General features: G+C 51.0%; 2 protein-coding genes across 12 annotated transcripts in view; one reads left to right on the top strand and one right to left on the bottom strand.

Moving 5' to 3' along the window:
* BPTF (bromodomain PHD finger transcription factor) overlaps positions 1-14,952 on the top strand; it is a 27,614-nt gene extending 12,662 nt beyond the window's left edge. For 4 of the 7 annotated variants that reach the window (XM_069951577.1, XM_069951576.1, XM_069951578.1 and 1 more), the window contains 12 exons: positions 13-130; positions 4,862-5,076; positions 5,156-5,381; positions 6,141-7,045; positions 7,855-7,937; positions 8,106-8,331; positions 9,049-9,371; positions 11,448-11,621; positions 12,108-12,300; positions 13,158-13,242; positions 13,754-13,940; positions 14,200-14,952. In XM_069951577.1, coding sequence (XP_069807678.1) covers positions 13-130; positions 4,862-5,076; positions 5,156-5,381; positions 6,141-7,045; positions 7,855-7,937; positions 8,106-8,331; positions 9,049-9,371; positions 11,448-11,621; positions 12,108-12,300; positions 13,158-13,242; positions 13,754-13,940; positions 14,200-14,233 — 2,769 coding nt within the window. In that variant the 3' untranslated portion in view covers positions 14,234-14,952. The remainder of the gene's footprint in view (positions 1-12; positions 131-4,861; positions 5,077-5,155; positions 5,382-6,140; positions 7,046-7,854; positions 7,938-8,105; positions 8,332-9,048; positions 9,372-11,447; positions 11,622-12,107; positions 12,301-13,157; positions 13,243-13,753; positions 13,941-14,199) is intronic. The other 3 variants (XM_069951581.1, XM_069951580.1, XM_069951579.1) reach the window with 1 other exon arrangement.
* C14H17orf58 (chromosome 14 C17orf58 homolog) overlaps positions 14,481-19,881 on the bottom strand; it is a 17,056-nt gene continuing 11,655 nt past the window's right edge. For 4 of the 5 annotated variants that reach the window (XM_069951592.1, XM_069951591.1, XM_069951593.1 and 1 more), the window contains 5 exons: positions 17,750-18,098; positions 16,766-17,206; positions 16,550-16,633; positions 15,817-16,008; positions 14,481-15,644 (listed from right to left, as the gene is read on the bottom strand). In XM_069951592.1, coding sequence (XP_069807693.1) covers positions 15,454-15,644; positions 15,817-16,008; positions 16,550-16,633; positions 16,766-17,206; positions 17,750-17,813 — 972 coding nt within the window. In that variant the 5' untranslated portion in view covers positions 17,814-18,098 and the 3' untranslated portion in view covers positions 14,481-15,453. The remainder of the gene's footprint in view (positions 15,645-15,816; positions 16,009-16,549; positions 16,634-16,765; positions 17,207-17,749; positions 18,099-19,881) is intronic. The other variant, XM_069951595.1, reaches the window with a different exon arrangement.

Raw genomic sequence — 19,881 nt, 5'->3', positions numbered from 1 at the left:
GTCCACGTGTAGGTGATCACTGCCGGAACTCAGATCCGCCCAGCTATGACTGTGATCAGGACACCATCTGTGCAGCAAAAGTCCATTATGCGGACCCCACTTATGGTGCAGCAGGGCGTCCTACAGTCTGGTAAGTGTCTGTGGTGTTGTAGATTGTGCTCTGATCACCAGGACTGTGCAGGATTGTATCATTTCTCGTGCGTCTTATTGGGGGACACAGACACCGTGGGTATAGGCTGCTGCCACTAGGAGGCTGACACTAAGAAAAAAACAAAACAAGTCGGCCCCTCCCAGCAGGCTATACCCGCCCACTGGCACTGAGCTAATTCAGTTTAGCTTAGTGTCAGTAGGAGGCAGACGCAGGTCTGGTTACTCCAGACCAGTTTCTGCTTGTTTAATTTTGAGATGTTTAATCCTTTTCCTCTACAGGTCAGGGGCACGGTGGGTCACTAAAGACTCGCCCTGATCCCCCCTTATGCAACCAGGGCACAGACCCTAACTGGAAAGGGGCTGTTTACCCTAGGTTGCCACCGGCCGGACACAGCGCCCAGGACACAGACTAGCCCTGCTGTCTGTTTGTTCCTCTATGCGGACTTGCTCCGCCAGCCCCTGCCCGCCCAGCCTTCCAAAGTTGCGCGCGGCAGCGCGGCATAGTGCCGGCAGAAGACTCATGGGACAGGTCAGTTCTACATCAGGGGTAAGTAAAGCTCCCCTGCTCTCCTTCCCTTCTGGGGTCCCCCGGTTTCCCTTCCGCGGTCTGTCCGGGCCCTAGTCCCCGTTCCCCCCCTTCCCAGGCACCTCCAGCTCCGTTCCCTGCACCTTTTCCCTTCCCCGCTGCGTTCCGGACCTCCTGCCGTCTCCGCATGCGGGGGGGTCGGGAACTGGGATGCTGCTTTAGGTGCCGGTTGGGGGCCTCCCCCCCCCTTCTCTCTCTCCATCTTGGCCGCGACTTCCGGGTCCGGCCGTAACTTCCGGTCCTCGCGGCCTCTCCTTCCCGCGCGCGCGCGCGCCGCCTCTTCTTCTCTGGTCCGTTTGAATTTCCCGCGCGCGGTCTTTCTCCCGCGCGGGCCGACGTCTGACGTCACTCCGCACGTGACGCGTCACTACGCTCGTGACGCGGTCTCCTGGTCAGCCCGTTCGGTGCGGCAGCCTGCGCAGCTCCATAGTCGTCAGGAGTCTTCAGTCCCGTGACTACAACCCCCAGTCTGCTCTTCCTGGCCAGTCTTCTGCTGTCCATCCTGCCTCTGCAGCCGTCCTGTGCCCTGCCGGACCTCTGCCTTTTTTTCACAGATTGATGCCTGGTAAGGTCTCTATGGGATTTTATGCCAGGTTTTTTTCTGTCTTTCTAGTTTTCTCATGGTGTGTATTCTGTCATTCTGCAGGTGTCTGGTTTCTTCTCAGCTCCAGCATTTATCTACCTGTAGGATTACACTAGCTGGCTGTGTTTTTTCTTACTAATATATGTATATATATATTTAGTTTTTTTCATTATGTCTGACTCAAGATCTGAATCCACACGCCGCCAGCATCCTCCTCCTTCCTCTGTTACCTACTATTTCTGTACGTCTTGTAACACTAAATCTGCTTCCGGCCACTCTCAGCCTATCTGCGCTGCTTGTTCCATGCAGTCCTGTTCGTCTATGTCCCCTACTCAGGACCCCCCTCCGGAGTCTGAGGAGTCTGCCCCGGCCTGGGCGCGCTCTCTCTGCCAGTCAGTATCGCAGATGGCTCAGTTGTCTCAGTCTGTGGCGGCCGCCCTTGACCGCCTGTCTGCTTCTTCTTCAGCGCCCGCCCTATCACGCCCGGCAGCCGGTGGCGTACGGCCCGGCAGGAGCCGCTCCCACAAGCGTCCTCGCCGTGCCTCTTCTCGCTCTTCCTCTGGCTCCCCTGGAACTAGTTTGGCCCCTACTCATATCTCCCCTAACAGGCGATCCCATTCGCCTGGAGATCTGTCGGATTCTGAGTCGGTTTCCAACTCGGATCCTGAGGATGTTTCTCCCGCGGCTTCCACTGTGGACAGCCTGGTGGCCGCAGTCCGCGATACCTTCCAGTTGAAGGATTCTCCGGACCCCTCACCTGCTGATGAGGTGTTTTTCCATAGAAGCGGTCACCGTGTCCGCAGCACTTTTCCCAGTCACAAAGAGTTTGATGACCTGTTTTCCAAATTTTGGAAGTCCCCAGACAAGCGTTTCTCAAAGCCTAAACACTTGTCGGTCCTTTACCCTTTCCCCGAGGACCTCGTGTCTCGCTGGTCAGGTCCACCTTCTGTGGATCCTCCGATCTCTCGGTTGACCAAGGTCACGACTCTTCCGCTGGACAATGCGTCGTCCCTTAAGGATTCCACTGACAGACGCACCGAGTCCTTAGCTAAGTCAGCTTTTGAGGCCTCTGGCTCATCTCTCCTTCCCACCCTTGCTTCCACTTGGGTGTCTAAGTCCATTTCAATGTGGGCTAAGCAACTGAAGGACGGCATTACTTCTGGCGTATCGGCTGAGGACTTGGCCGACCTCGCCCAACAGATTCAGGACGCAGCTCAGTACCTCTGCTCGGCTTCTCTGGACGCTGCAGCCTGTTCGGCTTTTGCGTCGGCCAATATTGTAGCTATTCGCCGGTCCTTGTGGCTTCGTGAGTGGCGGGCTGACAACGCTTCCAAGCGGTCTCTCACCAGTCTGCCTTTTGCGGGCTCTCGTCTCTTTGGGAAACGCCTGGATGACATTATTTCTGATGCCACAGGGGGGAAGAGTACCAATCTTCCCCAGCAACGCCCCAAGCGTCAGGATTCCCGTCGCAAACCAGGCTCCTTTCGTTCCTTTCGGTCGCTTCCGTCGACTCGCGCCGGGAAGACTGCGGCTCCTCAGAACAAAAGGTCCGGTTTCTCCAAAAACCGTTCTTCCTGGCAGGCGCGATCTGCCGCTTCCCGCCCCCCCCTTTAAGCCTGGCACCTCCAAGCCCTCCTCCTCCTGAAGGTTTTCCCCCACCCGGATCTCCTCAGGTGGGCGGCCGTCTCCTGTTGTTCCAGGAGGTCTGGCTTGCTCATGTTCAGGACGCCTGGGTGCGAGAACTGATCTCACAGGGCTACAAGATCGAGTTCATTTCCGTTCCCCGCGATCGTTTTTTCCTTTCTCGTCCCCCCAGGTCCCCTGCCCTGGCGGCCGGTTTTTTCCAGGCCATCCCTTCGCTCCTCTCGAAGGGAGTGATTGTTCGCGTTCCTGCTCTTCAACGGTTCCGCGGGTTCTATTCGAACCTATTCGTGGTTCCGAAGAAGGACGGTTCGGTACGTCCGATTCTAGACCTCAAGCGTCTGAATCGTCACGTCCGACTATCTCACTTCCGGATGGAGTCCCTGCGTTCTGTGATCGCATCTCTGGAGCCAGGCGAGTTCCTTTCTTCGGTGGATATTCAGGACGCGTATCTTCACGTGCCGATTTATCGGCAAGGATTTATTATCGTTGTTGGAGGGCCTTCCTCCGGCACTGTGAGGCCTGTTCTGCGCCTCCACTTCCCTTTTCTCTGGCGCAACTCCTGGCCTTCCTCCAGGCAGGTCTGGACGCAGGCTTAGCTCTGAGCTCTCTTAAGGGCCAGGTTTCTGCCCTTTCAGTTTTTTTCCAGAGACCATTGGCGTCAGTTCCTCAAGTCAGGACTTTTCTCCAAGGAGTGGCGCGCATTGCACCTCCTTATCGGCACCCAGTTCCCCCGTGGGATCTGAATCTCGTCCTGGATGCTATGCAGTCTCCTCCGTTTGAGCCCCTCCGGGAGGTGCCTTTGGCCATCTTGTCCTTTAAGGTGGCTTTCCTGGTGGCGGTTACGTCTGTCCGGAGGATTTCGGAATTGGCAGCCCTTTCTTGCCGTCCTCCCCTGCTGGTGTTGCACCAGGACAAGGCGGTACTTAGGCCCGTGGCTTCTTTTCAGCCCAAGGTGGTTTCACCTTTCCACCTCAACGAAGATATTGTTCTTCCTTCTTTCTGTCCGGCCCCCTCTCATCCAAGGGAGCGCTCGCTCCACAAGCTGGATGTGGTTCGCGCCCTGCGCATCTATCTCTCCAGGACGAAGTCTCTTCGACACTCGGACTCACTCTTTGTCATCCCTGAGGGTCCTCGAAAGGGGTCAGCAGCGTCTAAGGCGACCCTGGCCCGCTGGGTCCGCTCCGCCATCGCTCAGGCTTACCGGAGTAAGGGTAAGTCGCCCCCGTTCCGGATTGCAGCTCACTCGACTCGTTCGGTTGGGGCTTCCTGGGCCATTCGTCACGGGGCCTCAGCTCTTCAACTCTGCAAGGCCGCCACGTGGTCCTCACTGCACACCTTTTCTAGGTTTTACCGTGTGGACACGTTTGCATCGGCCGATGCAAGTCTGGGCCGCATGGTCTTGCAGGCAGCAGTGGCTTCTTCCTCTTCTTAGCTCCACTCTGTCTCTTCCCACCCAAGGGACTGCTTTTGGACGTCCCACGGTGTCTGTGTCCCCCAATAAGACGCACGAGAAAGGAGGAGTTTTTACTCACCGTAAACTCTCTTTCTCGTAGTCTTCATTGGGGGACACAGCACCCACCCTCTGTTGTCTGATTAAGGTTGCCTGTTGGCCTGTGTTTTTTCAGATTTTGAGTGTGGACTGTTTTTTTCTTTATGGTTGTTTCGGCTCCTCCTACTGCTTTTTCACTACTGAATTAGCTCAGTGCCAGTGGGCGGGTATAGCCTGCTGGGAGGGGCCGACTTGTTTTGTTTTTTTCTTAGTGTCAGCCTCCTAGTGGCAGCAGCCTATACCCACGGTGTCTGTGTCCCCCAATGAAGACTACGAGAAAGAGAGTTTACGGTGAGTAAAAACTCCTCCTTTATGCGGCATCTTGTGACCACTTTTACTTGTCTTGTAGGTCAGCCTCAGCAGGTGGTGACCCAGATTATAAGGGGGCAGCCAGTCACCACGACTATGCCCTTAGGGACTGCAGTTTCTAGCGGAGGTCTCAAGGTGGGCACACCAGTGCAACATGCTCAGCCACAGGCCACCACCCCTCAGGCTAGTAGACCCCCTCAGCAGGGGCAGGTGAAACTAACTATGGCTCAGCTCACGCAGCTTACCCAGCAGCAGGTAAGGCCCGGAAATGTGTTATGGAGTCTTCAGTTTTCTACTTGGTGCAGGGGGTCATCATCTATCTTTGTTCCTGTAGGGTGGAAACCAGAGCCTCACCGTTGTGGTCCAGGGACAAGGACAGACCACTGGACAGCTGCAGTTAATACCCCAAGGAGTCACTGTAATTCCCACCCCTGGGCAGCAGTTAATGCAAGCCGCAATGCCAAATGGCACTATCCAAAGGTTCCTTTTTACTCCGCTGCCCCCAAGCTCCACCCCGGCCAGCACGGTCGTCACCTCCACTCCTTCCACCTCTACAGCAGGTACGTGCCCAAAGGTTCAGGAACAGGTTAGAGTAGATCACTGTGACGACAGGTTTCCCATCACGCTGTTGCCGTCACTGTGCCTGGGCAACCAGGATCGAAGAGGGCTTAGAGCCCAGAAGTTCCTTCTGTTACCCACCAGCTCCAAGCCTATGGTTCCTATGACATCTGGGGTCTAACATACCCCTTGTGGCCACACTGACTGAACATGTCTGAGGCGGTGTTTCTGGCTTTACACTGTTAGGGTGCCTTCACACGTACCGGATCCACAGGAGGGGGGGGTGTCATGCGATCGGGCGGGCGAGACGCGGACTGCATGTGGCGGGGCTGATAGGGGCGGCGGGGATGCTGGCGGCGGGCAGCAGGGGGTTAAAGCACATACTGGCAGCGAGATGTCAGTCTCGCTGCGAGTTTGTGCTATCGTAGGGATGAATGGGACCGGATCCGCAGCAGATTTCGCTGCGAATTCGTAGCGTAAAAATCCGCTGCAGATCCGGTACGTGTGAAGGCACCCTTACAGTGAGTAGTAGATGAGCGATCAGACGATCTCACTGTGATGCACCCTAGAGGGACTCAATATAAAAGTTCTTAAAAAATTTATTTTGGTCAAAAACCTGTTGGCAGATTTTCTGTTACTAGTAAAAGGTCCTGACCACAGTAGTGGCGCCCATTAGTGGTTCCTGTAAGAATTTACATTACATTAGATGATGGGAGTGTTCAAATTGGGTTCAATGACTGCATTGTTTTCTTCTGCTGTAGTGTCCTCATCATGTGACCAGAAGTCTACAGTCCCGGCCCAGAACAGCCAGTCCATTCCTCCAGCCCAGTCCTCAAGGCCGCAGCTTCAGTCCACAGAGCCGACTCCTCCTGTGTTGCCCCCTGCGACCTCCGATCCAGCCCTGAGCCCCTCCCCGGCTCATCCGCTGCATTCACAGGCATCTCAGCTCACTGATGACGGACAGGCGAGGCAGCAAGTGACTGTGGGGAGCAGTGTTCCCCAGATGGCATCAGAGACTGCACAACAGGCATCGTTTCCAGCACATGCCCCGGTCTCTTCGGATACCACCAGTGCCGCTCACCTCTCTGTACCCCAGGTCTCTGTCCAGATGCCGTCACAGCCCTCAGCACAGCCCCAGATTCTGAGTCGATCTCATGTTCAGACTTTGCCCCCAACTTCAAGCCAGACGCACCCCTCAATCCAAATGACCTTGCCGGCTTCATTCCACATCCAATCACCACCGCTTCAGACTGCCACCCAGCCGAAGCCTCCACAGCACATCCAGCCAGCCAATCAGGTGTCTGTACAGTCTCCACCACGACCACAAGTGCAGATCCAGCCGGCTCAGACCCAGGTTATTACCATGCCCCAGCTCCACCAGCAGGTGCAGGTCCTGTCCCATCTGCCCCCGCAGGTGATGGCTCAGATCCAGCAAGGAGGAATCCCCCAGCAGATCAAGCTGCAGCTTCCCTTCCAGATCCAGCAGGCGGGGACAGGGCAGACGCACCAGATCCAGAACGTGGTGACTGTGCAGGCATCTAGTGTCCAGGAGCATCTGCAGCGGATAAAGCAGATCCAGGATCAGCAGAATAAGAAGAAGCTGCAGGAGGTGAAGCGAGAACAGTCGCTGCAAGGAACCAACCAGAGTGAGATCATCCAGAAGCAGGTGAGGGGGGTGGGGGGGGGTGCACAAATATAGGGGGTGTCTCTAATCTTACGAAATGTTAAGTTAAAGAGGACCTGTCACCCCCTGTGCCGGGTCAGAGCCCGGCCGACCCCCTGCTAGAGCTCCTTATACTCACCTCATTTCCTAAGTCCCGCTTTTTTAGCCGGTCCCGGGACGGAGATATCACCGTGGGAAGCCCGGTGCGCGCTGCTGAGATGAGTCTAACGCCCATAGAGAATGACGGCTCCATTCATTCTCTGAGCGTCGGACCCCTCTCAGCACCGCGCGCGCCGGGCTTCCCACGGTGATATCTCCGTCCCCCGACTGGCTACAGAAACGGGACTTCGGGAACAAGGTGAGTATATTGGTCTCTAGCGGGGGGGTCGGCCGGGCTCTGACCCGGCACAGGGGGTGACAGGTTCCCTTTAAGAGTATGCTGCATTGGTGAAACACTGCATCACCCCAGAAACCATTCACTGTACTGCAAGGGGGTCCATGTTTAGAAAGAGTTTGGGGAGAGTGCTGTGGACTCTTCAGCCGATCAGCTGCTTGTTCTTGTGATGGGGGCCATTGTGGTTGGCTGATCATGCGTGTGTATGAAGTCAAAGATTTCTGTCTGCTACTTTCTTGAAAAAAACAACACAACCCCTGCCCTCAGGTTGTGTGTAGTATCGCAATTTGGCTCCATACAAGTAAATTGAACTGAGCTGCTAAACTGCATCCAAACTGAGGACGAGTGGCGCAGTGTCTGGAAGAAAGCGGTAATTTTTATTCTCCCCCTAACCTAATAACACATCTCTTCCTTTCAGGTGGTGATGAAGCAGAACGCTGTCATTGAGCACTTGAAGCAGAAGAAGTCCATGACGCCGGTGGAGAGGGAGGAAAATCAGAGGTAGCACCTGCCCCATCCTCTTTTAGCTGACGGTCTGGTTGTCAGAGAAGCATAAGGATTACTCTTTTATCTCTAGCAACCAGTCTGTTATTTCTCCAGCCTTGGGCTCAGTATTTGGCAGGTAAGTTGCGAGGAGATGGAATAGTAACCGGCTTCCATCTTTTTTAGGATGATCGTGTGTAACCAGGTGATGAAATACATCCTGGACAAAATCGACAAGGAGGAAAAACAGGCAGCGAAGAAACGCAAGCGAGAGGAGAATGTGGAGCAGAAGAAAAGTCGGCAGAACGCCAGCAAGCTGTCAGCCCTGCTCTTCAAGCACAAGGAGCAACTGAAAGCCGAGATCCTGAAGAAGAGGGCGCTCCTGGACAAAGAGCTGCAGATCGAGGTGCAGGTAGGTCCAGTCCGCTATAGCCTGTCTGTATATGTGGGTGTGTGTATGGTACCTTGGTTTAAGAGTAACTTAGCCATTTTGCAAGAAGAGCTCACAGTTTTTCAAAATTGTAACTTTGTTTAAGAGCATTGCTTTGGTTTAAAAGCTCCCTGTACTGGGTGGGAAGGCATGGTCTGCATAGCGGGGTCTACAGCACTGTACTCTGACAAGGAACCTTCCAAATCATGGTAAATCCACTTCAGGCTGGGGCTTACATCAGGGGACAGGACGGTGGAGGTAATCTCTCCATAGCTGTAACCCCTCTCCCCCTGGACAGAGAGTGCTGCATGTATGTGCCCACATCTGCCCTGCTCATTTCTTCCTGCTCCCTGCAGTCTCTGTCCGCCCTTGTGTTTCCCATCCTCTCCATTACTGTACAGTAACTCATAATATCACATATTCTGCTGTTTCTGAATGTTTTTTTCATTTGTTTTACATGTTATTCAGAATAATCAATCATTATTTTTGGGGTGTGGAACCAATTGTGAGTCATTGAATTGAATTTCAATAATTTATTTTTTTTTTTATGGGAAAATTTTGCTTTGTTTTAAGAGTGAATTGGATTACAAGCACAGTCCCGGAACGAATTATGCTTGTTATCCACTATATATAAATAATGTATGACTGTATATGTGTGTACTGTTTACAGTTTACTGTATATTACTGTACTGTTTACAGGAGGAGCTGAAGAAAGATTTGCACAAAATTAAGAAGGAGAAGGAGAGAGCCCAGGCTGCTGCTGCAGTTGCACCCCCTCCACCGCCTCCGCAGTCACCTCCGATACCATCATCTCCCCCCCCACCACCCCCTGTGCACAGACCGTCACCCACCTGCCCCACCTCTGTCCCCAGCTCCACCTCTTCCCACAAACGGAGAAGAGAGGAGGACAAGGACCATCATCCTTCCAAATCAAAAAAGAAGAAAATTATTTCCGCTACCTCAAAAGACAAGAAAGACAACAAACTCTATTGCATCTGCAAGACGCCCTACGACGAGTCCAAGTGAGTGCCCTGGTGCCTTCATGTGTCGGGGACATACACCATATAGAGACACACAATGGTAGTGCAGGGGGCAGCAGATGGGCGTCAGTCACGCTGGGTATGATGTAGCTCTGTTTTCTTAAAAGGGCAGACCCTAGGGTTTTAGAGTCCTGCAGATTTTCTGTATGGCAGGGATAGGTTTCCTGCAATTCTGTGCCAATTCTGCACCATCATACACACAGATGATACAAGGCTCTCACACAGGTAATGTAAGGGAATACAGGGTCTTCTTGTGTGTCGGTGTTCTCCTCTGGCTATCAAGTTATGGCAAAAATTTGGACAGCTCTCAGGGGGCTGGGAGTTGTAGTCTTGGTACAGCTGGAGAGCCATAGTATAGGGGAACACATGTACACAGTCTGTACGCTGCAGAACGTGAGCTTAGGTCATCTTCTCTGGAATAGGTTCCCTATTTATCCATTCCGGGTCATGTGGTTACAGTGGTAGCCTGTAATGTGTTGGGGTGCAGACCCTTCTGGCTTATTCCTATGTCCCGTATATTACGGAGGCTACAAATGGGGAAGCCTGGTAAAGAAGTGTTTCCCCGCTCGGCAAGATGTATCGATATCTTGCTAAAAGTGGGGAAACTGTTTGAGATTCAAACAGTTTTCCCCGTTCCCGACATGATATTGATACACTCCATTACAGGGCTTCACTGTCCGTAGCCCCAGTAATATACGGGACATAGCCATTATAGATACACGCTGCTGTGCTCAAAGCTATTAGTTGGGATCCATACATAATGGTAGAGCAGAAAATACACAACCTACACAATCCATATGTGGCACTTACAATGTCTTCTCCAATCCTTGTCTTGTTGTTGTGAGCCCAGCTTCCTTTGTGGATAGCCACCACACTTGGATCTGCCCTGTGCAGGTGTAGTTTTTTGCATGATACAATGTCATCACCATGGAGGGCTGGTATAGGGGAGCAGTGCTCACAGATGGCCTCTATACCTTGTACTGTAAGTAAGTAAACCCGCATTTGACATCCTGGACATGCAGTTCCTGGGGTTGCGGGTGACCTGGGGCTGTACGTGGTCGCTGGTCTTTCCTTTTGTGTCATTGTAATTGTGTACATGCAATCTCCTATATACAGGGTCCCCTCCCCCAGGTGCTCAGGTAAGGTAAGTGGGGACATTGTGTGTTCCTGATCATCCTCCTGCCCACCATGATGCTCATTCTCTGACAACCTGTGTCCTGCTCATTTACTGTTGTGGTCCGGTTCATCAGTGTTGTGTGTCGAGCATGGAGTCCACCCGGGGTGGAGGATCTTGTCTCCCCCCTCAGATTTCATTGGTCACTGACTGGCGTCAGTGCAAGTTTTGCTGCTGTGAGGTCTGGTGGAGGATTGATCCTTCCTGTATCCGGTAACGTCTCATCTCCGTGCGCCCTGCCATTGTGTGTCGTGCATGCGTTTGTGCTTTGATCGCCCTCATATACTGGTGTATGGTTCTGTGCAGGGGTGGGGGGGGGGATGTCCATTTCTGAGGTGTAAAGACTAAGGCAAAGCAGACTTCACTGAGAAGACCAGAGGCTAGGACAGGGTAGGGGCAGCCAAGTTACATTGGGTCCCATCACAACATTCATCACCTGATATTATGTGGCCCTTGAGCAATCTGTATTCTTCTTTATATGTATAAATTGATTCAGAGCTCCATTCACTATTCTGCAACTTCAGAGCTGAAATCTCCCCTCATCTACTGTCTGATGACTTTCTTTACTGGCCCTGTACAGTCAAGCTTGCTGTTTCTAGATATTAGCACTAGTAGGGGGCAGTCTGGTCAGTCGGGGTACACTGATCTCAGACCTTGCCTAAGTCTAAAGACCCAATGTTAGGGATAGAAGAGCCGCAGCGATTGTCTCCCCCTCTGCACAGAAACGAGTCATGACGTTCCATCCATCGGCTGATGCCGCCACCTGTGTGGGCAGTGCCCGCGCATCCACCAAGGAAGCTGTCGGCGTGTTAAATGTTGCTGGCGCCGGATGCTTTCTCTGTCATTGACCTTTGTTGGGTGTTTGTGCTGTGAATATATTCTAGGTTCTATATTGGCTGTGAGCTTTGTGCTAATTGGTATCACGGAGAATGTGTTGGCATCACAGAGCTGGAAGCCAAGAAGGTGGATGTGTACATCTGTGATGAGTGTAAACGCTCGCAGGAGAGCAGCGGTCAGGAGTTGTATTGTATCTGCCGGACACCGTATGATGATTCACAGTGAGTCCGGGAATCTTTCTCTACTAATAGAGCGCTGGTTGGATGTATGCGGCAGTCGCTTTACCTTTCCTTACCTCCACTGTCCACATTAACCTGGCAGAGCATGCTGTGTCCCCTCTGGGGAGGGGATTGACTGGTGACCCCCACCCCCCAAGCCACAGGGACCAAATGTGTCACAGCGACTTCTCTCCTTAATGTGCTGCATGTTCTCTGGACTGACAACTGCAGAGCATTGCGACTCCTCTTTTTTTCTCTGCTTTACACCTGGAGAATGATTTGCCTATAACAGTTGGCGGCCCCTGCTGTCTGGTCCTGTGTACTGCAGCTCTGCCTGGGGCTCCTACACGCCACAGCTTTTTGCTTTAGGGTTGTCTGGTTTCAGTAGACGTGAGACTGTACATAGTGCTCATCCATACGCAGATCTGTGTGATGATGGCATCCTCCTTGGGCTCTCCTCACCTTCTACTCTTGTTCTGAATTGTATAGATTTTACATTGGATGTGATCGTTGCCAGAACTGGTTTCACGGACGCTGTGTCGGGATTCTACAGAGCGAGGCAGATTATATAGATGAATATGTGTGTCCTGAGTGCCAGTCCACTGAAGATGCCATGACGGTGCTGACTCCCCTGACTGACAAGGATTACGAGGGTTTAAAGCGAGTTCTCAGGTCATTGCAGGTATGAAAACTGCCAAAAGGAACAGAACTTCAGAGCTTCACTCACTATTCTGCTGGTGAGGTCACTGTGTACATACATTACTTATCCTGTACTGATCCTGAGTTACATCCTGTATTATACTACAGAGCTGCACTCACTATTCTGCTGGTGGGGTCACTGTGTACATACATTACTTATCCTGTACTGATCCTGAGTTACATCCTGTATTATACTACAGAGCTGCACTCACTATTCTGCTGGTGGGGTCACTGCATACTTAGTGCCATACCCTCACAGTTTATTCAAGTGCTGATCCGCTATATCTGTGCTTGCTTAGCAAGCCTACACACGACCCAAATTTCGTTCAATCATGTCCATGAAGCCTGTGCTTTTTAAATGAAAAATAATAGTTGATACTTACCTATTCTCCCCTGGTGTCCTGCAGCTTTTCACCTCTGACCCTTCTGGTCCTGTAACTTCAGTGACAGGCTGCTCAGCCAATCGCTGGCCAAGACAGGACACTACCGCCAGATATTGGCTGAGCAACCTATCACTGAAGAGACCGGGCCAGAAGGGTGAGCAGGGAACATATTTATACACTGTCCTCAGCCGCTGTGGCCAGTTATTTTTAAGCAAGTTTCAACAATAATAATCTCTTCGGCTGATCGTTGTCTTTATTACACGGAGCGATAATCTGCCAAAAAGGCTTGATTCGGCAGATTACTGCTCTGTGTAATAGGGCCCTTACATTACTTTTTGTATTGATCCTAAGTTACTTCATGTATTATACTCCAGAGCTGCACTCACTGTTCAATTGGAGATTGCATCTCCATGTAATAATACAGGTTGGGTAATCCCTTGTCCCTCTTGTCCTGCAGACACACAAGATGGCGTGGCCCTTTTTGGAAGCTGTGGACCCAGAGGACGCTCCTGATTATTATGCGGTGATTAAGGAACCGATGGGTGAGTGATATTACGGTGCATGAGGCGGCCATGTTAATGCTCAGTATTGGGGTCTCCCTCATACCCTGCTCCCGGTCAGGAGATGCATTGCTAGTCCTGGACAAGGCGGGGTATTGTGAAGTAGCAGCGCTGAGCGGGGTCACACTCCGGTGCTTCACATCACAGGGTCTCTGCGGGGAGGATGGAATGTTCCTCAGCAGCAGCAGTCTTAATTAGTGTTTGCTCCTTCGGCCTCATTAAGAGTCTAGGAACCTCCAGAGCTGCAGTCCCCTGGAGTAGATATTTCTCAGATGAGAGTGATGAATTCCTTCACAGCCAGCAAGCAGAGATCCTGACAGTAGTGGTGACTTGCTCAAATTCTGTTAGAAAGTTGTAAAACTTTTCATTTATTCAGATTTTTTTTAATATAAAAGCAGAAAGTTTTGCATCTTTATCTTGTGTTTAAGCCATCTAATTTGTCGCCATGGCAGGGGGGTGGTGCTTGTGTCTTACTTGCTGATTCTTCCCGCAGACCTTGCCACCATGGAGGAGAGAGTCCGCAGCCGATACTACAAGAAGCTGACAGAGTTCATCGCCGACATGACCAAAATCTTCGACAACTGTCGCTACTACAACCCCAGCGAGTCCACGTTCTGCCAGAGTGCTGAGGTCCTCGAATCCTTCTTTGTGCAGAAGCTGAAGGCCTTCAAGGCCAGCAGGTGAGCAAAGGGGTGAGCAGGACCCCCAAGCTGTACACCCACAGCTCTGCAACATATCTGATATAGAAACGGGTGCCTAAGAATTGTAGATAATCCCCATGGTCTTCAATGATACTCGACGCCCGAAACGTCACTGTCAGCTGCATCCAACTTCTTCAGCCGCTGATCAAATGCTGCGTGCTTGGACTCCAATATCATTTTATTTTGTTGCAACTTTTAGTACTGGTTCCATGACTGATGCGTTTTGTATTTTGCACAGGTCCCATAACAACAAGCTGCAGTCGCCCCCGTAGGTGCCGAGGCCACAGACTCTGACCATATGAAGACGCGGGAGAATAGGATTATTTTGTCCAAAGGACAAAAGCGACAGAAGAGGCGGGGGAGGGGCAAGGAACGCGTTTCAGGTCCCTGATTGGTGGAGTAACTGAAGGTGACGCACCTTGGCCTCAGCGATGGAGTGGCGACCGCTCCGTGCATCTTGTCGCATGTTCTTCAATGAAGAAGCCGGTTTACCGTTCAGAGACTTTTTGACGTATTTATTTATTGTTCAGAGACATTTTTTTATTCCTGCTCACTTGTCGACTAATTAATTATTTTTTCTTATGAAAACAAGAAAAAAGTTTCTAAAACGAAAAAAAAAAAAAAAATCTGCGCGGCTGCGGCCGGGCGCGGATTGGACCCCACACGTTACCTTGTCCTGTGTTTTAACACGATTCCTGAAATTAAGAGAAAAAGGAAACAAAACCCTTAAACCTGAAGAAGTCGTTTCTTTCTATGAAAGGAGAGGCTGGAGCGCGCGCACCGTAGAGACTGATGACTGCAGACTGTTTGTGGGGGGTGTGGCAGGGATTGGGGGTCCCCCCGCCATCGGCTCCAGCTGGAATATTCAGTTTTGAGGTTTCTTCTTTGTAAATGTTTGTCAATTTGAATTTTCATTTCTTTTGTATGTAAAACGAAAATTATGTATGTAAATGAGATAATAAATGGGGCGTGATGCCCCCTCCGACCATCACACCGCATTGTGTCACTGCTGTGTGCAAGAGGAGATGGAAAAAGGGGTGGAGTCATGACTGAGATGGTACAGGAGGAGGTGTGGTCAGATGTGAGGGTGGGGCTACATATGACATGTGTATTAGAAGGTGGGGCTAGATCTGGGATGGTGGGGTCAGATATGAGGCTGTGGAAGCTAGATCTGAGATGGTGCATGAGGGGTTGATGCTAGATCTGGTATGGTAGATGAGAAAGTGGGGTCAAATGGGAGGTGGTGTGTGAAGAGGTGGGTTTATATATGGGGGGGAAGGCTAGATCTGGGATGGTGCATGAGGGGTTGGGGCTAGATACAAAATGGGGTCAGATGTGACATGGTGAGTGGGTATTTAGATCTCAGTTTACAGAGTCTGATCCAGCACAGGTAATTGTGAAAAATTAAAAGAAACTATAGTGCTGCTGAGCTGTTGTAGGATGCAGGCAGTGCTGTCCTGTAATACAGACGTGATCACTGGCGATGTCCCAGTTATTTACATTTGGAGAGCACTGCTGCCAGAACCCTGCGATCCTTCTTGCGGTTGAACCTCCTGATGAAGCTCCTGCCGCTTGTCACCAGCCCATCCCCGGCACGTAACCGGCCGCTGATCACACGCTGGACGGCTGGTGGCAATTCCATCCGCCTGTGGTAGATCTGCCCCATTATAATGTAGCGACCACCTGCAGGGGAAAATGGGAATGTGACAAAAGTACTTGTATCATGCTACTGTGTGCTGAGCTGCTGTATATAATACCCATGTGATACTATCTGCTGAGAAGCTGGATCTAATACACTCAACAGCACACAACTACATCCCCCATTATGTAATATTAGAAAGCAGTAGTTGCTCACCCAGCGTGAGGTGCAGGCAGCGGGTGTGGCATAGTGGATTGTCCACGACGAGGATCCGGACCCTGAAGAAGTCACCGTCTGGGGAAACATAGAGACGATTCATCTTGTATAATCCTCTGCTGTTCACCAGGACAGTCAGGAGCCGGATCCCTAAAGTGATTGCATCTACATCATGTATGATCCCGTTCACAGCTGTCGAAGAAGAGAAGATAGGGTTATAATGGTGGGCAACATGTTAATCACACCCCCAGCTGCCATGTTTAGGGTGGGGCTAGGCAGCAGGGGAAAACTGGTTAATGTGCAACAATGGTGGAGTGCCATAAACCCTCGCTGCTGAGCTATGTGGTGAATGCTAAGCTATAGAATACTGTATTCTAACTGCTGAGCTATGGGGTGCTCTAGACCCTTACTGCTGAGCTATAGGATGCTGTAGACCAGGCATGGGGGAACCTTCAGCCCTCCAGCTGTTGCAAAACTACAATTCCCATCTGGCTGCCCAGGACTAGGCATGATGAGAATTGTAGTTTTGCAACAGCTGGAGGGCTGAAGGTTCCCCATGCCTGCTGTAGACCTTCACTGCTGAGCTATGGGGTGATTTATTCTCAATGCTAAGCTATAGGATGCTGTATTCTAACTGCTGAGCTATGGGAAGCTGTCCACCTTTTACTGCGGAGCTATAGGGTGCTGTAGACCCTAGTGAAGGGGGAGAAGCATGTGCCTGGTGGGTGATTACCGAAGTCGCTGTGACAATAGGCCTCCCGCTCTTCCCTCTCTTTTGGACACGCTGTGAAACACGTCCGCTCTTTACCAACAGCTTCTAGATAAAAAAAAACCAGAACGATAAGGCAGGAGGAGTGAGATGTACTGCAGATGAGCCGTTCAGCCTGTGACCAGGACCATCAGGCAGTCAGTTTGGGGGGCTGGAGAATTAGGGAGAGACTATTCGTACCTTTCCTGAAGAGACTGATCTGGTGGAGCAGACTTGCAGGATGCCGATTGGTGATCCAGGCGGCTTTGCTGGAGTTTTGAGTCGCCTCAATGAGTTTCGGGCCCCCAGGCCGGTTGCTCTCATGATCTGGGATCTGATAGGACACTATGCGGTGACTAAGAGGGGACACCAGGATAGAGTCGGGCTGGTTCCTGTCCTGGAGGACCTTGCTGGAACCCCCATACCCACCAGCTGAGGTCTTCCTCAGTCCGGTGTTATTGTCCAGCGCCAGTTTATTCTTCGTCTTCTTGTCGGACAGCGCCGGAGTCCTCTTCACATCTCCTGGCTTTGTAAGATGAGATGCGGTAATGTGTAGTCGGGTGGGAGGTCTCACTGGGGGAGCGCTGCCGGGAAGATCCAATGCCTGTCTAGAGGGGTCTGGTGAGGTACTGTCCAAAACATCTGCGGAAAAGAAAAAATACTGTACAGCAAACACATAACCAGGTTATCACATCGGTCACAGCCAGAGCTGCATCTTAAACCAAGTATCAGATTATTGAATCGCTGACCTCTCTACAGATGTGCAGAACATCGCTCTGTCCTCACTACCTCCTGGCAAGCACATAGTGATACATCCTGCAGATTATTACATCAATGACCTCTACAGATCTGCAGAACATAGCTCTGTCCTCACTACCTCCTTGAAAGTACATAGTGATACATCCTGCAGATTATTACATCACTGACCTCTACAGATCTGTAAAATATTCCTCTGTCCTCTCTATCTCCTGGCAAGTACATAGTGGTATATCCTGTAGATTATTTCACCAGTGACCTCTCTACAGATCTGCAGAACATCGCTCTGTCCTCTCTACCCTGACAGGTACATAGTGATGCTGCTACAGGGTGTCAGGCAGCTCTGGTTTGCTGGCATTTGTAGTCTCACAGCCATGACGCCTTCCACTGCCCCACCGTGCATGCATGTCTGATGTAGGTATCGCTCACCTTTCTGTGCAGCGGTGATGGTAATGATGAGGAGGATGAGAGTGCGTCCAGCCCCAGATAGCATTCTAGTAGAGATGAGCTTCAGAGCTGTGCTCCCCTGCTTCTCGCTGCCTCTGCCAGCCTCATGCTAATGAGGGGCGTCCATGGGGGGAAGCGTGAAGGAGGCAGCAGAGCCGACACAACGGAACAATCCCTGGCGTCCTTTAATGACCCACAAGCCATTCAGCTAGGCCTCTGGGAAACAGCCTGGACATTCACATGTTAATGGGGTCGCTGTAGATTATTCCAGAAGGACGGACTCTCCCCCGCTTCTCATCCGCCATCTGATCATCCAGCAGTTCCATCAGATCTGAAAAATACCATAAGGGATCTGGTTATACTGAGCTGTTGAAAAAGCAGCGTATCTGATGATCGGCAGACCTGATGTTAGTACAGACTGGCGAATGGTTGTTATTGTCTTAGTTTACCACATATCGTCCCTGGGCGCTGCACAATGGTTCCTGATATAGAAATCATAAGATAATTGTGAACCTGCCTGCATATCCTGGTTATAAGGGGCCACAGGTGCACCGGCAGCTGAGCCCACAACAGTGACTCCTACAGGGTACAGTGTGCACCTACTGTGCAGCTCTGCTGCCATCTAGAGGACAAAGGAGAGAACTGCAGAAGAAAAATTAGTTTCCCCTTAGTCCCATTGGCAGCACAACGCATGAGGTATTCCCTTACGTCCCATTGGCATCACAACATATGGGGTAAATTCGCCCCTGCGAGCCCCTGGGACGAAGGAATATTTAATGAAAAAATAACAATTAAATTTTAATCCCCTCCTCCATGAGGTATAAATAGGCTCCACCCCCCCCTAGACCTCAGTCTTTTTTTACTTCGTTGCTGTTAGCCCTAGGGGACTTTGTCCCTCCTCCGTTTTTATGCTTTGTTAACCTGTTGCATTCAGGTTTTCCCTCCAGGTAATGATTGCTGGGATGCCGCTGGAGCCGGTGTCCAGGTAGTATCCTGATATTTGCTTCTGCAGGTCTTAGCTTTTAAGTTTTTCTTACCTAGTGCTTCTTGGAACGCACTCTGCGTGTCACCCGAGCCGCTGGCTTTTCTTCCAGTCGCGTTCGACTGTGGAACGCATCGGCGCTGCGTGCGTCTCAGCACTTCGGCGTCATGTCACTTCCGGGGGCCGGCAGCGGCGCACTCTCTGCATGCCGGATTAGCTGTATGTTCAAGGCAGAAGGTAAGCTGTTGCTACCTCTAGGTCTGGCTGTCTTCCTCTGGAAGGATTTTCTGTGGCTCATTTGGATCTAATAGAAAACATCTGAGTGCAAAGTGCTGTGATCTCTCTTCTATATACTTAAAAGTAAGTGTTGCTGCCACCTAGTGTCTCTTTCCGATATCACTCTAGCCAGGCTAGTGGTTTATATGTATTGTAATACATTGATTATTTGCAGATGTCTGAAATGGAGACCAGTCCTGCTGCTGGCAAAAGACCTTCTAAGGAAGCACTTCATGTACCGAGTGTGAGACTCCACTACCTGACGGCTATGGATACCGTAGGAGGATCATTTTTTCCAGATAAGATTCATCCTTTCTTTCATAAAAATATTTATGAATGCCTAAAAATATTTATAATGCCTAAGTACGCTGTCCTTCATGCAGACCTAAACCTATGAGGAGCCTGATGTTCAGGATGTAGTTGTATGGGTCAAGGACTATGTGCAAAAGACTTTAGCGGCTAATGAGAATCGCCGCCCGTGTCCTAAGTTAAAGACCAAATGGAGTATTTCTCTCTCTACTCCCAGCCTTTGAGTATATTACTTTATGGCTGTAGGATTATGGTCATTTTCAGTTTTACTGTGATTGATGAAGTTAACTCATCATCTTCTTCTGAAACCTCTTCTACTTCTGAAGATGAGAAAGAATTATTCAGGGGGTATTTCACAGCTGATAGAATTCACAAGCTCTGCTAAGCTGTGCAAGCTGAAATACACCCTGAGGAAATAGAAGAGGATAGGATTGGTCCTCCTCAAAAAAGCCTAGGGCTTTTTCTGTGGGTAAGACTTCATTGTCTATGTTACAGGCGGAATGGAAGGAACCGGAAAAGGCTCCGGGTTTGAGCAAGAGGTTTAAGA

The sequence above is a fragment of the Dendropsophus ebraccatus genome, chromosome 14, assembly GCF_027789765.1.
Source record: "Dendropsophus ebraccatus isolate aDenEbr1 chromosome 14, aDenEbr1.pat, whole genome shotgun sequence".
Classification (NCBI taxonomy): domain Eukaryota; kingdom Metazoa; phylum Chordata; class Amphibia; order Anura; family Hylidae; genus Dendropsophus; species Dendropsophus ebraccatus.
The sequence above is the reverse complement of the archived record's forward strand: the minus strand, read 5'-3'. Positions and strand labels throughout refer to the sequence as shown.